The sequence below is a fragment of the Scophthalmus maximus genome, chromosome 8, assembly GCF_022379125.1.
Source record: "Scophthalmus maximus strain ysfricsl-2021 chromosome 8, ASM2237912v1, whole genome shotgun sequence".
NCBI lineage: Eukaryota > Metazoa > Chordata > Actinopteri > Pleuronectiformes > Scophthalmidae > Scophthalmus > Scophthalmus maximus.
In genome coordinates, this window is record NC_061522.1 from 15,082,618 (window position 1) to 15,098,471 (window position 15,854).

The window sequence follows — 15,854 nt, forward strand, 5'->3', positions numbered from 1 at the left end:
TATTAATGTCCCTGGTTTAATCTGCAGGAGCACCTGTCGTACTTCCACTTTGTCGGTCGCATCATGGGAATGGCGGTGTTCCATGGCCACTACATCGACGGAGGCTTCACTCTGCCCTTCTACAAACAGCTGCTGGGAAAACCGATCACGCTGGACGACATGGAGTCTGTTGATCCTGACCTTCACAACAGCCTCGTCTGGATTCTGTAAGACCTTCTTTTTTTTTTTTTTTCAGGCAACCCATTACATTCTAAAGGCTCTGCACTGGCAACACAAAGTTAAAGAGAAAACACATTAATGGTATTAACACTCCAGTGCAAAAGCTATTTTCTTGGAAATTTTTGGTTCCCCAAACTCATTTTAAACTAGCTTCAACTGTATATGTGTGTCGTGTATACAGGAAGCACACACACTAACACACACACACACACACACACACACACACACACACACACACACACACACACACTAGAGCACTCTGTTCTAAACAGTTTTCCAAAAACTATCCAATTATTATGACTGTGCTCTGCTGCCCTCTGTCGCCAGTTCCGGTAAACGTCTAATCTCAGAAATTAACATGATGAAACACGTGTGTATTCTTTGTCAGGTGAATCATGACAGCATCACTGTTCATGTTACTTTTGATAATGTCACCTGTTCTTATGTTAAGTAATGATGTAATTCCTGCTGAGTCATCACTGACAAAATGAAGATTGAAAAATTGAAATTGAAATGAATCCCAACAAATGGAAGGAACCTGTGAAAACTAATGGGCTGATCAGTTGATCAAGAATGCAGACAATAAAACATGTGCGATATCTTTGAATATGATGACTGCAGATTACCACTTTGTGGCACAAATCCTGACCAAATGAGGAGATACAGTGAAGTTGTGAGCACATTCCTGTTGTGATTGTACTCTCTCTCTGCTCAGGGACAATGACATCACCGGTGTCCTGGACCACACTTTCTGTGTAGAGCACAATGCCTACGGGGAAATCATCCAACATGAACTGAAACCTAACGGCAAGAGTATGCCCGTCTCAGAGGACACCAAGAAGGAGTATGTCAGGTACGGAGACGTTGTATTCTCACGTATATTCAGTGGCACTATGGACTGTCCCAGTGTTTGATTCAGTTAGGTGGTCATGATGAGTCTGGATTTGCTGATTAATGAGTGATGGCATGTTACTATGTATTTGACTATGTTTCTCACCTCCCCTCCTCTCTCTCCTTCTGTAGGTTGTATGTGAACTGGCGTTTCCTGCACGGCATCGAGGCTCAGTTTCTGGCCTTGCAGAAAGGCTTCAATGAGGTTATCCCTGAACACCTTCTCAAAGCCTTTGACGAGAAGGAACTGGAGGTACACCTCTCGAAAGCATAGTCATCTCATTACTCTCAACTGGAATATGTACACTGCTGTCATTACACAAAATCAGATCACTCATTTACCATTGTGTTTTATTCTTACTGTTTGCGGGGAAAACCTCTTCTGTTCCGTATTTAAAGTTTCTCTCGCCCTCTCCATTTTCAGCTGATTGTGTGCGGCCTGGGCAAGATTGACATCTCAGACTGGAAGTCCAACACCCGTCTGAAGCACTGCACCCCCGACAGCAACATTGTGAAGTGGTTCTGGAAAGCCGTGGAGTCGTTTGACGAGGAGAGGAGGGCCCGACTACTGCAGTTTGTCACTGGCTCATCCAGAGTCCCGCTGCAAGGCTTCAAGGCTTTACAGGGTATTAACCTGTCTCTCTCTCACTGTCCGTCTGGCCGTTTGTCTGTCTGTCTATCTCTCCCTCTGTCTAGACATATTTGCGACGAGTGTGAATTATGCTTTGTGTTTTGACTACAGGTGCTGCAGGGCCCAGACTCTTCACCATCCATCAGATTGATGCCAACGCCAACAATCTGCCAAAAGCCCATACCTGGTGTGTGTCACACACATACACAGACACAAATGAATTTTCACACATGTACCACAGTTTATTTCATTACTAAAATAGCAAACAATACCTAATTTTGTGTCCCTCTCTTCTCTCCAGCTTCAATCGGATCGACATTCCACCCTACGAGAGTTACGACAAGCTGTATGACAAGCTGCTGACGGCGATCGAGGAGACCTGTGGCTTCGCGGTGGAATGAGAGACGTATCGGAAAGTGTGTCTGTGTGTGAACACGTGTTACTGTGTGCAAGACTCTGATAGGTTATTGTTGTAACTGCATCATGCCGACAGGTTCGCTCCGAGCCGGATAGTGCATCTTTGACCAGCCTGCAGTCTTCCTCTTATCTCACCTCTGTCCACATACTTTTCTAATTGTTATGAGTTTAAACAGCTGCTAGAGTCTTCCCATCCTGTTTGGGGTTTTTTTAATTTGTTTTTGTTTTTTGGTGTAATTTGATATACAGAGAGAAAATTAAGCAGCATTTCTTTCAACAGTTTTGTTTTCATTTTGAGCGGGCAATTTTTTTGCTGACTCCCTTTCCAGTCAGAATAAGAAAAGGTGGAAAAAACAGCAATGTCTGGTCGTCTTACTTTGAAGCTAATCAAATCAGGAAGCAGATCATCTACATACAGTTCAATCGATCTCTTACAAAAGTGTTTCTTTTACAAATTCTTGTGCGGCATTTGAGAACAGCGAGGCACGATTTTGTTTTGAAATTTGAACTGATTGAAAAGATCCTCTTCATGCTACTGAATCTTTAACATTGCAGGTAGCCATATCTTGCCCTAACTAGCCATCCTAACCTCAACCAATACAGGAGCGTCACAAATTCATCCTACCTCAGTGTAATGTTTTGACGTTTAAAAGGTTTCATTCCAAAATGCTATTTATCATATTTGTAAAAGTTGGTAGCTTCTGTTATTCAAATTCAGAATAGAGTAGCTCAAGTTTTTACTACAATGCTCCAAAATGAGTTCAATTTTTACACCTGCAGTTATTTTATACCTGTTAGACCATATGATTTAAATCATTTTGAAATGGAACTCAGACACTGACTTGGATGCACAGTAGGTCTGAGGTCTTGTGGTGTTTTCAGTCGAGCTTGTGGCGATTTTATAAATGTGGGGAACGGACTCTGGTGAAGAAGAAGGCATAAATCATTTTTTTTCTTTTTCTTACCTGAATAACTGCACACTTTGGCAACAGCTCTTGTAAACGTGTGTCTGTGTTTTGTCTGCATGTTTACACAAATGTACGTTCGTATGCAAAGAAGGTAGACATTTTGTAGACGAGTTCCCCTTCAACTCTGCCGGCACAGTATCCTGGGTGTGTGGTTGTGTGTCGCTGAAACGCAGTTTGAACCTCACAGTTTGAGCCTGTTTCGTCTTCCTTTTCTCTTATTCAAACGTCTGTCCCCTGCGGTTACAAGTATGCATGTTTTTTGTTTGTTTTTTATCATTCTATCCAACCCAGCGTAACTCAGAACACTTCCTGTCAGATCATATGTGAAGGGCACGACTGTCCTCGGGACCAGGCATGATTAAGGAGTCTTTCAGGGCAGATGTCTATTTTAAATCACATCATTTTATTAAGACAGTGATGTTTCCTTCTCTCTCTCTGTCTCTTGTCACTTTAGAGCACTTTACAAGCCAAGCAGTGATGGCAGGAGTGCTTTCTTCACGTTTGATTCATATATATCACGTTTCATTTGCTATTCAATTACATTAGAAATATACAGAGGTAAAAAAAGTATCTATACACCTGTAATGTTTGAGTATATATATGTACAAATGCATAGCTATTTTGTATATTGTTGCTTTTTCTTTCTGTTCAATTCAAATGCAAGCATGTTGCTGTCTGTCACAGACCTCTTTGCATTCTCAGGTGAAGTTGTTCCTTTTTATTTTTATTTTTTATTTTTTTTTAAACATTTATTAGGCAAATATGTGAGAAAGGCTAAAACTGGTTTAAATGGAAACTATATTTCAGAGGACCCGTCTCTAAGCCCATGATGGAGTGTTAAACTTTCTTCTTCAGTTTGAAGTGTGATTTTCTTTTGGTCAACAGACACACACACAGCTACACACACCTCTTCATAGGCGAACAAGAATGGCTATATTTGCTGCTCTGGACATCTGTGTCACCAGTGAAAACCAAACAGCACAGGACAACTATGTTTTTGCTAATGCTCAAGAACAGTCTGTTTATCACATGAATATTTAAATGTTGAGGAAAATGGCCTGAATGCTGTCGGTGGCTTCACGTCCTCCGAGCTGCAAATGTAGGCTGCCGGCTGCTGCTGAGCTCCTGGGTGCTACATGGTGAAAATATTCAGGCAAAATTAAAATTCACTAAAAACCAGAAAGGCCAAATCAAAAAGAATCTCAATCACCTGAGCCAAAACAAACCCCCAAACCCTCTGCTTGAACTTGCTTGAGAGATCAAGCCTATTTATTTGCTTTATTATTATAAGAAAAGATGTTGACTTGGAAAAATCCGTAAAATTTTCTTTTTTTTAAATATATGTATTCTGCCTGCATTTATTTTCAACCGTGAACAGTTTGTTAGCTGATGCTCTTTTTTTTTTTTTTGTCATCATGAGATAAAACAAAACGGAGTACACTGACATCGACATCTTTGTCCGGCTGCAGAAAACGGATTGATATTACCTTTAATAAACTGACTCAGAAGCAGAAAGGAAACGCATTACAAGTTTGTTGCACATATTATGCATACTTGGGCTCAAGATATAATCAGATACTTCCTTCTATTTACCAAATAGTTAATGGACTGATTGATTTTTATGTAGATAACACACACATTCTTGATATGCACACATGTATGTTTGTCCAGTGCACACGGTCCTCTCCTCTTTGTTACTTTTTGTTGGCACCAAGTTTTCTGGCTGGTTCAGTCTTCAGTGCAAAAGTTGTGTGGGGGTTGAGAACAGGAAACCTCAGTCAAGCAGAACAAATTGTACAATGACATGTATACGATACAATTTTGTAGAGCACTGTTAACTTACCGAGCTTTGATGGGAAGACGTTTGTGTCTACTCAGATCTGATCTGGTTAATCTTATGAACACAGTTATGAATTGTAATGGTGTTTGATCGGACACAAACCACAACAACAAGCTCTCTAACTTTTAGCACAAATTCACAGTTTAATGTGCAAGTTTGCGTGTGTGAAAATGACTTGATTGAATTCAGTACAAAACAGATTTTTTTTCTTTTAACTGCACCATGTTTTATTTCTTTGACTCTCTCTGTTTTTGTATTTATTATTACAGTATACGTGTTCATAGTTTTTTCACATCAGCTGCTCTGTGAGCTTGTAACTGACACCTGTACATACAAGGACAATAAAGAAGCAATGTAAGAAACTTCTTGTAGCCTTGCAGAAAGCTGAGCAATAAAACTATGCTGTTTGGACCTCACAGCATCATGTTTTACAGAACCACATAAATCACTGTCTCTTTTTTCCCCTCCTGAAACACTGACAGGACTTTCAGAGATTGTAAACAAAGCTCATATAGTGAAGCACTGAAATGAAAGGACACCAAAATGGTTTTGATCGTCAGATGGTTTTGAACTGAGACAGGATGATTAATTCAGAGGCCTCGAATGGTCTACTCTGAATTTTTTTTTTTAAGTAGAATCATTTTTTCAGACGTCTATAGAAACGGACTTCTTTTTGCAACCAGTGGAGTCGCCCTCTGCTGGTCATTCCGTAGAATACATGCTTTTGGCACTTCTGCATTGGCTTCATTTTCCATTCCCGGGGCCACATTTAATTGTCTTAATTAACTGATAAAAAATGCTTTTGTTGGATCTTCGTGTTTAATAAACAGTATCATAACTCTACATAATGTACTGTTTGTAAAAAAAAAAAAGAAGGTAAAGGTAATTCAGTCGTTAATCGCTTCACCGGATGTGACGTCACGGCGCGACATTCACGCTGCCAATATTGAATATGGCGCCTGAAGCTGGAAGAAGATGATGAGGTCGAAGGAAGAGAAGCAGACTGAAGAGAAAAGAAAGTGAAAGCGCAGTGAGGCGAGAAGAAACCGACGAGGCGTCACCGCGGCAGCGACGAGTCCGGAAGCGAGAAGCCGAAGACTGTTTCATTCCGCCGGACGGGTTTGTTCAGCTCACCGCCCCCGACTCACCCCCATGTGAAGTTAGCTTCTGAGCGGCTAACGTGGCACAGAACAGAATGATTATTATTCATTTATCACCTTTTGCCTTTTCATCCAGTCGAAGTGTCCTTGGTGAAGAGTGAGGCCCACTCATGAGTTCACCAGGCCGAGTGGAACGGGAGACTTCCGCTCCGTCGGTGCACTCACCTGGACGTGGGAAGGTACACGTCACGTGATACATTACTAAATTGTTACAACCTGAATCTGATGGTTGAAGGAGGAAATTGATGAAATCGACGAACATGGTACATGAGTTCCTCTGTTATGCTTCTTGTTATAACACAAGTTAGTATGTGACAATATCTTGTTCTAATAATTCACTTTTACTGTGTAGCATGATACTGTTGGTTGTTGTTTGTTTGTTATTTTCTGTACCAAAGCAGTGCTCTGACGTTATGGCTCCTCTACTTTTGAATGTAGTTCATTTAAAGTAGACAGTACGTGTAGGACACACGAACGACATGCAGTCATGTGTACTGTAACTCAGAATCAGTCGTGCTGTGTGGGACGTCCTGCTTGACGACCTTCTCACCATGCAGACAGTTGTTGTCGAAACACACGGTGAAAGTGTCATCGTTGGATTTCTGAGATGAACTTGAGTGTAGCTCACGGTTTTAATAGTTTTTCCTTCTGTATCAGTGAAGTGATGCTTTCAGTTTGTCTGAGCTAAACATGAAACCAGATTGTTTTCTTTAGAATGAAAGTTGATGCAGTTGGAAGATTTCTCTCCACCTCTGTCCATCATCTTCTTTCACTTTGTCAAAGTCTGATATGTTGCTGCTAAATTTGATTTCATTATATAATTGTAACATCCTACTGTTGGGTTTCTGTTGCTTGTCCCATTTTAAGGAGGCAGGACAAAAAGATGGAGATTGTCAACAACCAGAAAATCGAGTCGAGTGGACGACAACTGAGCAGTCAGAAAATAAAGACAATGGAGGTGAGTCGCCGTCATGTTAACAAAACTCCTTCAGCTGGAAAAAACAAATTCAGAGAATTCAAGTGACGCCACAACTGATATTTCAAAATGGATCCACAGATATTCAAGAAGACGCGGCAGAAGAAGAAGTCAGCACCTCTTTGAGTGTGGGAGACGGACGTCACCTGGTGGACCTGGGGAGGTATGCTGATGAAATGCTGCTGAAACACGAGAGCTCGCCTCTCTCCTGTTCATGTGACTGACCCTTCGCGTCTTCTCTGACTCCTTCAGCCCCTCAGAGTTCATCGTGGATGAAGACTGCATATTCCAGCTGCTCAGGTCCTGTCGGATATGCAACAGATATTGTCAAGTCAAAAAAAAGGTCCATGGACTAAAGCTCACTGTTTCCCAGACGTGCCGTTTTTGTCAAAGCCACTTTACATGGACCAACCTGCAAGATGAGAATGAGGAAGAGGATGTTGATGATTTCAGTGATTTCAGCAATGGTAAAGACAGAGCCCACGGAAAGTTGTCGCCGGGCAGTAACAAGAGCTGAGGCAGTGTCGTGTCTGAATTGACGGTGGTCGCACTGAGATCACGCGTCACGGGAAATATGTTCCAGTTTCTGTTTGAACTTGTAATACAGTGAACGAGGCTGCGTCTCTCCAGAATGTCGTCACGCCATCGTCAACATCTTTGTGTTCTCTTGCCCTCAGTTATCTAATGATGCTGTCACACATTCAAAGAACCATCTTGCTCTAACTACAGGGAGCGTAACCCTTCTTGAGTTGGTCGTCTGTTGACGCCACGCATGACCTTCACTGGAGAGTATGTGATGTGCGACTGGCACGTCAGACACAGGTACAATGAACAGTTACAACACGCAACGAAACTACTCTCACTACAGTTAAACACAGGAAGTAACGGCAAAGATGGATCATTCTGTGGATTTCTTTTTTTAAGGAAGTGTTGTTTTCCTTCTTCATAGTCCCCCTCTCCGTGTGTCTGTTTGTAGACACACAGCTGCTTGTACAGGGATTTGTTTAAAGTTTGAAGTAATATTGAAAATTGTTAAAATCACTAATCCAATGTTAAACTCAAGACTCCGTTTATGCCTGGAATTCCCTTGAAATCTGTATGTATGTATATCTTTATCATGTGAGGCCTGTCTGCTGTCAATCAGAAACTAACAGTCACTCACTACAGTTGTTTTTTTTGTTTCCCTTATCCTTCTCTAGTTGATTTTCCTTTTGGTTATTTCCTTTTCCTTTTATACCTTTTCTGTTATCTGTATAGTATTGTAACACTGGTTGCTTTGAACAAAAAATTATCTAAACAAATTATAGAACAACTAGGATAACTTACGAAATTAAAATCCACAAATGAATAAATCTAATTTTCAATATCTTCTCTCTATTACAGTCAAATAGCTGCTGAGTTCTACTTGTGATACACTTCTGTGTTTACTGTTTGTTCCACTGTATCTTCATGGGACAAAGAACAGAAAAAGGTGACCACAGGAAAACAACTGGCACAATTAATTTCTGGTCTTCTCAGCTTGGTGCCATTAGTTTCAAAGGAGCTCTTAGCGTCTGCAATTAGCCACAAGGGGGCAGTGAAGACCCAGGAAGTTAAGTCCAAGATGTACATAAAAAGATAAATACATTCAGGTCAACAGTCTCATCCATCAAGCATCAAGGAAACCGTAACCTGAAAAGGTGTACATTTTATATTTTATATTAAAACTTCAAATGTAAAAAAAGTCAAAAACAAGTAAAGCATAAATTCTGAAGATTTTATTTGACTCCATACTTCAGAAGGTACAAGCCTTGTTCCCTTTTAACATTATATCATACTTAGTGAACAGCAGGTACGGTGATATGGACACAGGAGCCACGTCCCCCCTCTCATTTTGTAAACAACCATTTATGAATGAAGGGAGTGTCACGTCCAAGTGCTTATATCTGCGTTTGGGACGTCCCACCACCTCCCTTCCCCTCTCATGGCAGAGTGGGGCTGTATAAAGATCCCAGGAATCCTGCAGCTCCGCAGCAGACTTGAGAGCGTGTCCACACCGAACGTCCAGGATGACAGGGATTACGTTGTTTCTCTTGTTTCTAGGGATTCCTCTCTGCAGCACAGAGGAGCATGTTGTTAACGGTGAGTGGAAACTAGAACATTTGTTGTGACTTTTTTTGAATGTATCGTGAGCAGAATTACAATTGCTCACAGCTGCTCTCTAAGTCGTTTGCTTTACACATGTTTTTAAGATGTATTCATGATATAACTCAACATTTGTCATCACAGTATTTCTGCTGTTGTAGTTTAATGTTTTGTGGGATCTTGAGCTTTAGATCAAACCACTGTGTGGCCTTGATCAAACATTGATATCACTGTTATTCTAAGATTTCTCTAAAGACCCAAACAGTCTTAGATCAAAATTATTATAATTTTTTTCCAAATTATTAATAGAAAAGATGAGATCCTACAATATTTTTTATAATTCAATCGAAATTCGAAATGCTATTAAAGTGAGAGCTGACATCATCTTACAATTTTGGTGGATCGAAGGTTTTTCATGACGATATTCGATCCCAAAAACTTCTATCTTGGCTGTAGATTCTTGATAAGAGTGTAACACCCCCACACACACTAAGGTCGATAAGTGTCATACTGAGGAATGTGCCCAGTTTTTATGATTAAAATTAAAAGTTCATAAATTAACCTACACTTTAAGTAGCCAACAAACAAAACTACATCTGCTTTGCTGTTGTATTTGTGTATTATATCAAACTCTGTAAGCTGAGTTCACGTGTCTCTGTTTGACCCTCAGAGCTCTACACGCTGATAGAAAAGGGCCAGAGCACCTTTGTGGATCCAGCTCAGAACAACCAGAGCAGGCTGGTCAAAGAGCCGTCCCTGCCCATCAACGAGCTGCTGGAGAAGAGCAGCAAGAGCAGCGAGTCCAAGTTCGCCCTCCATCCTCTGCCTCCAGCCGCGTGGCCGAAGCACAGCGACCTGGCCCCCGTCCCTCGCCACCACGCCCCCAACAACAAGAGCAAGAAGGGCCCCAAGAGCGACCGTCTGCTGGAGCACAACAGCGAGAAAACCAGGGGAGAGGTCGCCGGCCTGCTCCCCAAAACCCCGCTGACAGGATCTGCAGCCACCGCCAACCGCACCATGCAGAAGGGCAGCCAGGACGCCCAGTCTCACGTCAGTCCTCCTCAGCAAAGCGAACCAGAGGGACACCCCAACTCCAGACCCAGGGCCCCCCCCCACACACAGCCCCAGGCTCAGCCAAACCAGCCTGTCCTGTCGCCGCGGAGAGACCACCCCAGCCGACGGCAGGACCAAGAGGAGAACCGGCCGGGGAAGTCCAGTCTCTACCAGTCAGGTATCAGTGCAGCGGCCCGGAACAACAGCCGCCCGCCTGTCACCTTCAACCGGCGCTCCTCCAGCCTGCTTTACCAGTTCGACATCCTGAGGCGAGGTAGAGGAGGATTATTTGCATCCTGACCTCTTTATTAACACTGACCTATACTCAAACATCTAAATCAGAATTCATGAGCAGCATCATCTCTTACACTCCCTTTGGGATTACTACACACTTCAAAAGATTGAAATGATGTGAGAGTGCGAGTGTAGCCAGCTGGGAGAATCTTTGATGCTCAATATCAGAGTATTTATCACCAGTAATAATAATGTGTGCATTCTGACCTTTGATTGTCGGCGTTAGACATTCACAGTGACAAATGACTTCCAAACCAAAAACAACAGTTTAAGATTAGTTACAGAATGATTTAACTTGTGCTAATGTGACTGTAATTCCTTTAAAGATGGTAGAGTCCAACCTTATTGTGTAACGTTTGATGTGAGGACTGGATTCCCCCTCAGTGCCATTGAACAAAGCCTCGTCTCTGTCCGCCCACATTTCCTGTCACTGTCTCCGGCCTAATAAAGGCAACAACAACAAAACAAAATCCCTGAACTCGCTTGAAAATGTCTTACAGTGATATCATACGTATCAGCAAACATATTGAGTTTGCAGAGTTTACACTCTGAAGTTAAAGAGCCTTAATGACAGTGATGGTTTCTCCCCCCAGCCATCGTCCCCTGCCACTAATTACAACCACGTCCCCTCAAATCTGTCTGTCGGCGTGTCGCTCTGTGCACTGTCCTCTGGGAGCGGGGGACCGTAATGACGCTGACGCAAAGCAAACTGTTCTGATACTGTGCTTAAGATGGAAAATGTAAGACCAATGCGATCCCATCACAGGCACACACACACACACACACACACACACACACACACACACCACCTCCGCCAGTCGTCTGCTGCCTGAGGAATGTGATGCCTGGGTTTTGTAATGACAACCTTGTCTTTTCTAATGACGCTCAAAATGAGATTCTGGCGTCGGCACAGCCGTGGCAGGCAGTCACTCTCTTTTCTTCTCATCCTCATCCCTCCATCCTGTCCTCTGCTCGTCTCCCCCTCCGCAGAGTCTGACTTCACGCACGACGCCTTCTGCATGAGCGAGTGCAGGAAGGAGAAGGAGGAGAGAGAGTATTACTGTTACAGTGAGTTTGGTAGGTATCCAGTGAGACACATATTTACTGTGCACATGTGGAAGTGGTAGTATAGGCCTGTCTTTTAACTTTTGGCAAGTAAAGAGAATAAACATATCTCCCATGCAAATGTTGAATTTTTCCTTTGTTTCGTCCCCGTGGCCCTTCAAACAGCTGTCAACGGGATAGTTCATGACATCGAGGTGCTGCGTAAAGGAATATGGCTCATTACGCTCATGGTGAGCAGTGACGGTTTCTACAAGATGAGTCGTCTCTACGTGGCCCCGGACAGCTTCTTCTTCAAAGTTCGCCTTCTGGTCCTGGACACGTACAAGTGCAGCAAACCCTGCCCCGATATCAAACTTGGTGAGTGTTTTGGCACCATGAAAAAAATCCCAGCAAAGCAAAAGATCTGCCTCAGTTTTTGGGTTGGAACTCAGGGGGAAGAATGACGAAGTGTGTAAATGTGCAAGTAGGGTTTTCATGAATAATGATAATGACTTTGTTGTTATGTGGTTAAGTAGAGAATATTAAGACAAATATCCTTTAATTGACACTATTTTGTTGTTTAGATGAAGGTTAGATATTATTTGACGTGCAGAGTTTGCTCATTCTTATTCCACAGCACATTTACAAGCACAAGTACATTTTGGCCCAATACATTTGTAAGTTTAACACGTTCCCACCAACGCCCCCTTTGAGTGCCGTGGGAATTCTGATTTCCTGCGATGAACAGATGCTGTAACAGCTACTTAAACATAAAAGTTGCTTGATTGCTCACTTTTCTCTGGTACTCTAACATTACCCCTCCGCTTGCTCCTAAGGGGCCAGATACATTATAATGGGGCAGATCTACCACCGGAGGCGCCACCTCCCCAGTGACCTCCTGAACCTGCTGGGGGGGAAACTGAAGCCCGGAGACGGCCTCCTGCGCAGCAACAACTACGTCAAGAGGTTCAACAAGCGGAGACACCAGAAGGCACTGGAGGCCACGCGCTCCAGGTGCAGGTGAACCAGACACAAGACAATTGCCACCTTCTGCCCCCGTCTGCAGGGGAAGAGACGTGAACTGATCGTAACTACCCCCCAGTGTTGTGCAAGAGAGAGAGGACATCAGGCAGAAGGCAGTGGATTTACTTTCATATGGACTGCTCCATTGTATGATAATGTAACAGGAATTTGAGAGACTGAGGTATTTTTTTGTCATTTTGCATCATGTGGACGCTTTTTTTTTGGTTTTGTTTTATTCATGTGTGTTTAACAATCCAGTATTTGTCCTGAGAAAGAAAGAGAAAGAATCATGTTGGAACCAGGCTTTTTCCCACTATAATCCAAGCACACACACGCACGCACACACATTCACACGCACGCACACACATTCACACGCACACACACACGCACTTATTTTCCATTCAAATGTATATTAGCTTTTCAAAAATCACAGACGATCACTTTTTGGTACTTTTAGTAAACGCCGGAACCTTTTATCTTGTCGTACGATATTTAAATCTTGCTGATCTCTTTAATTATTCTACGATGCTTCTTCATTGATATGAATGCAAAATGCTGCATTGCACTGACTAGTTTCTGTAACGCCCGACCCTGTGCATGTTGTCCCTGTGGTTGTTATTGGTAAGCAGGAAATGCACTATTGTTGCGACGGCCCACAGGGAGGGAATGAAAGGCCTTAAAAAGCAGCAACAAACCCCAGAGGAGGAGGAGAGGGAGAGAGAGAGAGAGAGAGAGAGAGAGAGAGAGAGAGAGAGAGAGAGAGAGAGAGAGAGAGAGAGAGAGAGAGAGAGAGAGAGAGAGAGAGAGAGAGAGAGAGAGAGAGAGAGAGAGAGAGAGAGAGAGAGAGAGAGAGAGAGAGAGAGAGAGAGAGAGAGCGAGCGAGCACAGGACCTCTGCTTGTCATGAGACCGGCTTGTTTTTCTAGCTTTAATTATGTGTCCACGGTGAAATGTCTGCCCGCCTAGACCAGGACTTCAAACGAGCCCACGCTGAATAAGGAAGCAGTGTGTTGTTGCAGGGACTAAGCCTTAAGTCTAATCGCAGGAATCTGATCCTCTCCGCACCTGGACACATGACGTGGAAAAAGTGCCCCTCACATCGCAGCTCCTCCCTGGGACTGCTCTTGTTTTCTTGCTTACACACAAACACACACTCCTCTGGGACGGCCGGAGCTCGGAAGTGGTATTCAAAGTATTTAGGCAGGATCAGAGAAGGAGGCGGGCAGGGGCGAGACGGAGGAGGAATAAAGAGGGTTATGTTAAATGGCACAGGGAGGTGAATTCAGGCTGGTGAAGGGATTTCACTCCGTCTTTCTGAGAGAAGAAGCTTCTCATTTAATAATCCTTGGCTTGATTGTAGAATGAAGGGAAACTATTTGCACTGAATGCTTAACTTGCTTTACAATACGCAAACCAAATAAAAACTGTGTATTTCTTTTTGTACCCTACGACCCCATGAGAAATGTACTTGTCTTTAAAGCAACCCTCCACTGACTGAATCATTGATCCTCATCATCATTTCCAGTGATTGCACGAGGAGCCCCTCGAGCAAGACACTGTAATTATAGTTACACAATCATGGTCTCCGCCGGGCCTCCAGGAAGAGAGGCCGACTTGGGAACTTGAAGGTTGAGGCAGGCAGGGCCGAGCCCCTTTTTGTTTTTTCTCTCTCCCTCTGTCCGTCTGTCAGCCCGAGCCGGTCAGTTCCCAGGCTCCACGGAGCCTCTATCTGGGATCAGCGCTGGAGGGAACAGATGCAGGCGGTCAGGAAACAGGAGCTTTCTCCACATCTTGGCTACTATCGCAGCGGGAGGACATTCCTCATCTTGGAGGATGTAAAGGAGGAGGTGGGGGCGAAAGAAAGAGGGGGGGGGGGGTTGTTTCCTGTGTGATAGCCCCCAAGCCACAAGAGGGGGGCGTGAAGAAGAGACGAGGGTGCTGGACTGACACCACTTTGGGCTTGTGGTCATCTGCGGCGCTTTCAGCGACCGCGTGAGCCTCTGGATTCACTTAGCGGGTTGAGCGCAGAGTCGCGAGGGGGAGCTGGGGGAGAAGGGTGTGACAGGAGAGAGACAGGTCAACCAGAGGGGGGCTCTTGTGTGTCATGTCGGTAATGTGATCACAGGGAGAGTTTGTGTGGGGGTCATGACCTTGTCCCTCAGTGCCTCAAAGCACTTTGCCCTGGAAGCTCCGGCTGACACACTGACAGGAGGCAGCTCAGGTTTGAACTATTAACTATTAACTGCTCAGTGTCCTGTCTGTTTCTCCCACTGCCTGTGAATTGTGTGTGTTCACAATTCATATTCTGAACTTGAATGAACATAAATATATTTAATTAAAATGAATGCATATATACTGATTTAATACAGAGCCACTTTACAAGATGGAGCCTCATGGTGAACCTGGAGTCCGATTATTCAAATAATCTCTAAAAAATTATGAATACAAATTAAAGAGAAAAAAAAATCAATGAAAACTGCAATATCTGACTAATCCTCAATTATTTTCACCATATTTACTTTAACTTTATGTGAAGAAATATGGAGTGGTAATGTCAAAGTAATAAGTGAGCAAGATGTCATTTAGTGTGTACTGTGGTGTTGTCCTGGGTCCTATTCCGTTTGCCTCGTCTGATGTTATTTTCAGGGCATTTTTAACCATTAACTTTTTAAATGACAGACATTGGTTCCACTTAAAAGGAAATGAGAGAGAAAGGAATGCAACAACGGGCTCTGACTTGAACAGGGGATGCTGCTGGATCTTGGTCAGCATCTTAACCCATAAGACACGGGGGCGACCCATGGTGAGTTATTCTAGACATTTGTCCTATCACTGCTTCGCGGACAAGAATCAATTTGACATCTCATTTCCCTTTTTCTTACAAAATATGTATTTCAGTCTCTGAAATCTCAGTGTCACTGTGGAATTTTCTGGCTGAGGAACTTCGGAAGGAGAGAGTTACTCATCTTGTGGCGAGATTCCTGCTCATTTCATCCAGTCTCATCAGTTGTTCCTCGCTCTCCTCCAATGCTGCCGCTACCCTTCGAACCAGGTCATCTAAAAGGTCACGTGACATCGATCTTGAAAGGTTCTTGAATGAAACTGCAGTGCACAGTATTAAACTTGGATTGCGTTGTATGATGAATGATGATGAGGACGGATAAACTGCAACTCTTGTGTGTCATAGGCAAAGAAAACACAACTCTTTAGAGAAC

At 43.3% G+C, this 15,854-nt stretch overlaps 2 protein-coding genes across 6 annotated transcripts in view; both read left to right on the forward strand.

Moving 5' to 3' along the window:
- Positions 1–5,402, forward strand: part of LOC118312588 (E3 ubiquitin-protein ligase SMURF2) — a 54,399-nt gene extending 48,997 nt beyond the window's left edge. For both annotated transcript variants that reach the window (XM_035637303.2, XM_035637304.2), the window contains exons 15-20: positions 28–206; positions 935–1,072; positions 1,243–1,363; positions 1,535–1,736; positions 1,853–1,928; positions 2,043–5,402. In XM_035637303.2, the coding sequence (XP_035493196.1) occupies positions 28–206; positions 935–1,072; positions 1,243–1,363; positions 1,535–1,736; positions 1,853–1,928; positions 2,043–2,142 (816 nt within the window). In that variant the 3' untranslated portion in view covers positions 2,143–5,402. The remainder of the gene's footprint in view (positions 1–27; positions 207–934; positions 1,073–1,242; positions 1,364–1,534; positions 1,737–1,852; positions 1,929–2,042) is intronic.
- Positions 5,403–5,893: 491 nt separating this feature from the next.
- LOC118312592 (UPF0450 protein C17orf58 homolog) lies at positions 5,894–13,116 on the forward strand. 4 transcript variants are annotated; one of them, XM_047333862.1, is made up of 9 exons: positions 5,894–6,085; positions 6,203–6,389; positions 6,994–7,084; positions 7,184–7,265; positions 7,355–9,223; positions 9,897–10,553; positions 11,564–11,650; positions 11,804–11,995; positions 12,454–13,116. In XM_047333862.1, the coding sequence occupies exons 5-9, from the start codon at positions 9,151–9,153 to the stop codon at positions 12,639–12,641; spliced, it is 1,197 nt and encodes a 398-aa protein (XP_047189818.1). In that variant the 5' UTR covers positions 5,894–6,085; positions 6,203–6,389; positions 6,994–7,084; positions 7,184–7,265; positions 7,355–9,150; the 3' UTR covers positions 12,642–13,116. The 4 variants fall into 4 exon arrangements, with proteins under 4 accessions (XP_047189818.1, XP_047189817.1, XP_047189819.1 ...); XM_047333861.1 differs by having other exon boundaries at positions 6,203–6,305; XM_047333863.1 differs by having other exon boundaries at positions 6,203–6,305; positions 9,897–10,457.
- Positions 13,117–15,854: the final 2,738 nt, after the last annotated feature.

Excerpts from the sequence above, each read along its gene's own strand:
- LOC118312592 (XM_035637306.2), top strand. The coding sequence starts at position 9,151 with ATGACAGGGATTACGTTGTTTCTCTTGTTTCTAGGGATTCCTCTCTGC. Across the intron at positions 10,554-11,563 it reads GTTCGACATCCTGAGGCGAG|AGTCTGACTTCACGCACGAC; the intron begins GTAGAGGAGGAT and ends CCCCCTCCGCAG. Across the intron at positions 11,651-11,803 it reads TTACTGTTACAGTGAGTTTG|CTGTCAACGGGATAGTTCAT; the intron begins GTAGGTATCCAG and ends CCCTTCAAACAG.